This window comes from Otolemur garnettii, unplaced genomic scaffold (assembly GCF_000181295.1).
Source record: "Otolemur garnettii isolate 467f Iridium unplaced genomic scaffold, OtoGar3 scaffold00019, whole genome shotgun sequence".
Classification (NCBI taxonomy): domain Eukaryota; kingdom Metazoa; phylum Chordata; class Mammalia; order Primates; family Galagidae; genus Otolemur; species Otolemur garnettii.
This window is the reverse complement of record NW_003852414.1, coordinates 19,878,240-19,881,951: the sequence shown is the minus strand read 5'-3', so window position 1 is coordinate 19,881,951 and position 3,712 is coordinate 19,878,240. Positions and strand designations below refer to the sequence as shown.

Here is a 3,712-nt window from a genome sequence, read left to right as displayed (position 1 = left end):
TGCCATGGCACTCTACCCAGGGGGACAGCTTGAGGCTCTGTCTCAAAAAAAAAAAAAAAAGCTAGTAGTTTCCCTCTCTCCACAAGGGAGCTGTCCAGGAGCCAACTCTTCTCCCAGAACCATGGTTTGGACAGTTCCAAACTCCTAACAGGTACTTCCTTCTGAAGTTTCTATGCCTGCACTTTCTTGAGAAATGATGACTGCTGCAAATATATGCTGTATAAATAAGAGATGCAGTCAAAAGTGGATTTTATATTAGCAACTGAAAATTCTAAAATTAAGAGAGTCTAACAGGACTGTTATTTTCCATCATTAAAACTTGATTCGAGTCCCGAGTGACTGTTTTCCTCCAATTTGAGATTATTTAATGAAATCAAGAATGCTACACAGGTCTTACCTAACACTGTATATAACACTCAACATCAGGAATATAAAAGTATGCAGCATAAACTGCCTGACAACATTAAAAAGCATATTCTCTGTGATTAACTGCTTACCTAGTTTTATTAAGAATTCTCGTTCCAAGTCCTGTACCTGCCTGATGGATTCTTCCAGAGAATTACACAGTTTGATCTTTGGTCTTAGCAGTTCTAGTGTATCACTGATCATGTAATCTATATCAATAGGAAATGGATGGTCTTTCGTCCAAACCTCCAAACTTTTCTTCCACCAAACATAACGCTGATAACAAATGAAAAACAAATTTAGTTATAAGAAATGAATAACAAAAGTATTTCAAAATAATTAACTTTACTATTATAACTAAGCTAGAAGGTTGAACAAGACACCATTTTCATTAATGGTCAACAGCAATGATTCTAATCCAATTACTTCCCTCTAGACAGTTTTTGAGCTATTTAGTGGCACAGTTTTCCCTAAAGGCAAGGAAAAATTACAAATAAAGTACCAAATAAATTTTTAGTACTCTGAAATAAAGCCAAAATCCATCCCACAGACCAAATGGAGTTTACGTATTAATTTTAGGGAAATAACCAGATTTAAAGCCAAAGTTTTGATAAATTTCTGTTATTTTCTCTGTGCTACCTGCTTTGGTTTTTTAAGTCAATTAAAGTACCTGAAGATAATGATTTTTGAAATATATAAATATCACTAACCATCAACCAGTGTTTAGGAAACATCTACCATGCATACAGCACTGTGTGGATATTATCCCTCTCTACTCCTAGTCTGGTCTCCTCCATTTACTTTGTATTTGGTTTAATGCCCAAATTTATACTAACTAAAGGCACAACCCCAGATTCAGCAGTTTATGAGGGACAGGTATTCCTCTGGGTGCTTTCTCAACAATCTCCTCGGGTGAGGAGTGCACAGATCAAGTTTAGAAGCACTGCTCCAGGCTGTCCTTTCTTTCAGGCCTTCCAGTACTTAACTGTACACTGCATGATCAAGGCAGCACATGCTGATCTCATCTCCTAGGCCTGCCTCCCATTCCCGAGGTAGATCTCATTATGTGTGTCTGTTAATCAACCACGAGAACATTTTTGCCTCTTTGTGCTCCTGATTTCCAAGTGGCTCTTTTCTCTCAGCTTGGGATGTCAGAGTGAATCCAAATAAGGATTCTCTTCTGAAAGAAATTCTACTTTAGATGCTGTTATAGCTGCCACTTTGCAGCAGAATTCTGGTTTTTAAGTCTCCAATTTAAGACAGTCCTTATATACAACAGGGAATCTGATTCTTTAATCTGCAAACTCCTTTTCCTTTTCTTTTTGCTCATCAATTCAGAAAATAAGGGAGAAATAAGTTGCAAAGTAAGGTTTAGGGCTGGGCATGGTGGCTCACGCCTGTAATCCTAGCTCTTTGGGAGGCTAAGGTGGGTGGATTACCCTGAACTCACAGGTTCGAGACCAGCCTGAGCAACAGCGAGACCCTGTCTCTAAAAATAGCCAGGTATTGTGGTTAGTGCCTGTAGACCCAGCTACTTGGGAGACTGAGGCAAGAGAATCACTTGAGCCCAGGAGTTGGAGGTTACTATGAGAATTGACGCCAAGGCACTCTATCAAGGGTGACAAAGTGAGACTCTGTCTCTAAATAAATAAATAAATGAAAGCAAAGCAAAGTTTAGTGGTAGAGGCGGCACCTGTGGCTCAAAGGAGTAGGGTGCCAGCCCCACATGCCAGAGATGGCAAGTTGAAACCCAGCCCCGGCCAAAAAAAAAAAGTTGAGTGGTAGAAGAAAGTTAAATTATAATTCCCCAAGAATATTTATCCCCACTTAATAATAGCCAACATTTGGATGTATTTTTGACAACTTAAATTGTAATATTAAACTTATTTTCTTCATTAATGAGTAAATGAAAAAACTAACAATTGTGATTATATAGAATCAAATGGTACTACTGGTACTTGATTCATTAATATCTAAAGTACCTGATAGCAAGCTATTTAACCAAATCAATACTTGCAATGTTGTATTTAATGAGAAATAGTAATTGGACTCCAATTAACTAACCTACAAGTTAACTTTTAGAATATAAACTTTACACAAGTTATAGGATTGCCTCTGCATTTGTATCTGAATTTACCCTATACTGGACTTGTTCTAAATCACAAGCTTACATAATTAACCCAAATTAAGATACATGAAGGCACAGCCCCAGAGTTTACTAAGAGATGAATAAGTATTTCTTTCTGTGTTAAAAGTAACAAATTTTCCCTAAAAGTATAGATTTTTCTTTCATTCTCCACCATCTCCCCCAAAATCAGATCTTTTAGCAGTAAGAGTTTTGGATGCAAACAAGAATACAGATGTATGAGAAGAATGTTATCCAATGTGTAAAAATCTAAGTAACGTCATAAATTACTGTAAAAAATACCATAATTTACAAATTATTATACCAAATTCATAAACATTACCAAAATAATTCCCAAAAGTAATGGGAATTACTTCAATTATTATCAATCATGAAAGTTAAAAGCAATTAGAATGTTTATAAGAGAATATACCATACAGTTTTAAATCTCTAAAAGCATCTTCATATGACGAATAAACATTGTCTAATTATGAACATGTTATATAGTGTTTCTTCTCTAATATTTTCATAATACACACAATGTATTATGCAATTCCCAAATGCCTATCAGCTTAGACATACCTGAAAATATACAAGGAAGCAATCGAGTTTTCGTTTACTGGAACCTCTGTCAAAGTACTGGCCACATGTGTCCAAAATAGTACATACTAGTCTAATTCTGAAAAGATGCTCAGGAGGGTCCAGTGAACTTGGAGAACCATCAGGGTTAACACCAAAGGAAGTAAAAGAATAAAGAGTTCTGAAGATAACAGCTGATTCCACCATTCGGTAATTATAAAGTTCTCCTAAGAACTTGGCACTGCTAATACGCCTCTGATTAAATTTAGGTTGATTAACCTAAAAAAGAACAACAATAAAAACAAAATGGATTTTCATTAAAGAGTAGTAAATGCATCTGAAAACAGATTAAACTCTCCTCTGTAATTTGACAATATCAATTACTGAAAGAACAAACACTGAGCACAGAAACAGCAGATGATTTTTTCTTCCTTTCCTAATAAGGTAGTCACTGCTATGTGTCCTTTTTTTCTCTTTAAGAAATGGCCATCTTTTATATGAAAGCTATAACCAAATAGCCTAAGAATAGGGGAAGGGGGGAGGGAGAAGGGAGGGGGGAATGGGTGGAGGGAGGGGGTTTGGAGGGATCACTTCTGAGGTTTA

At 36.2% G+C, this 3,712-nt stretch overlaps 1 protein-coding gene across 1 annotated transcript in view; it reads right to left on the bottom strand.

The window, feature by feature from the left end:
- The window catches only part of UPF2 (UPF2, regulator of nonsense mediated mRNA decay), a 100,538-nt gene that overhangs the window by 33,450 nt on the left and 63,376 nt on the right, over nt 1–3,712 (bottom strand). The window contains exons 14-15 of the mRNA XM_012803360.2: nt 3,113–3,388; nt 498–681 (exon numbers count right to left, since the gene is read on the bottom strand). Of these exons, the coding sequence (XP_012658814.2) occupies nt 498–681; nt 3,113–3,388 (460 nt within the window). The remainder of the gene's footprint in view (nt 1–497; nt 682–3,112; nt 3,389–3,712) is intronic.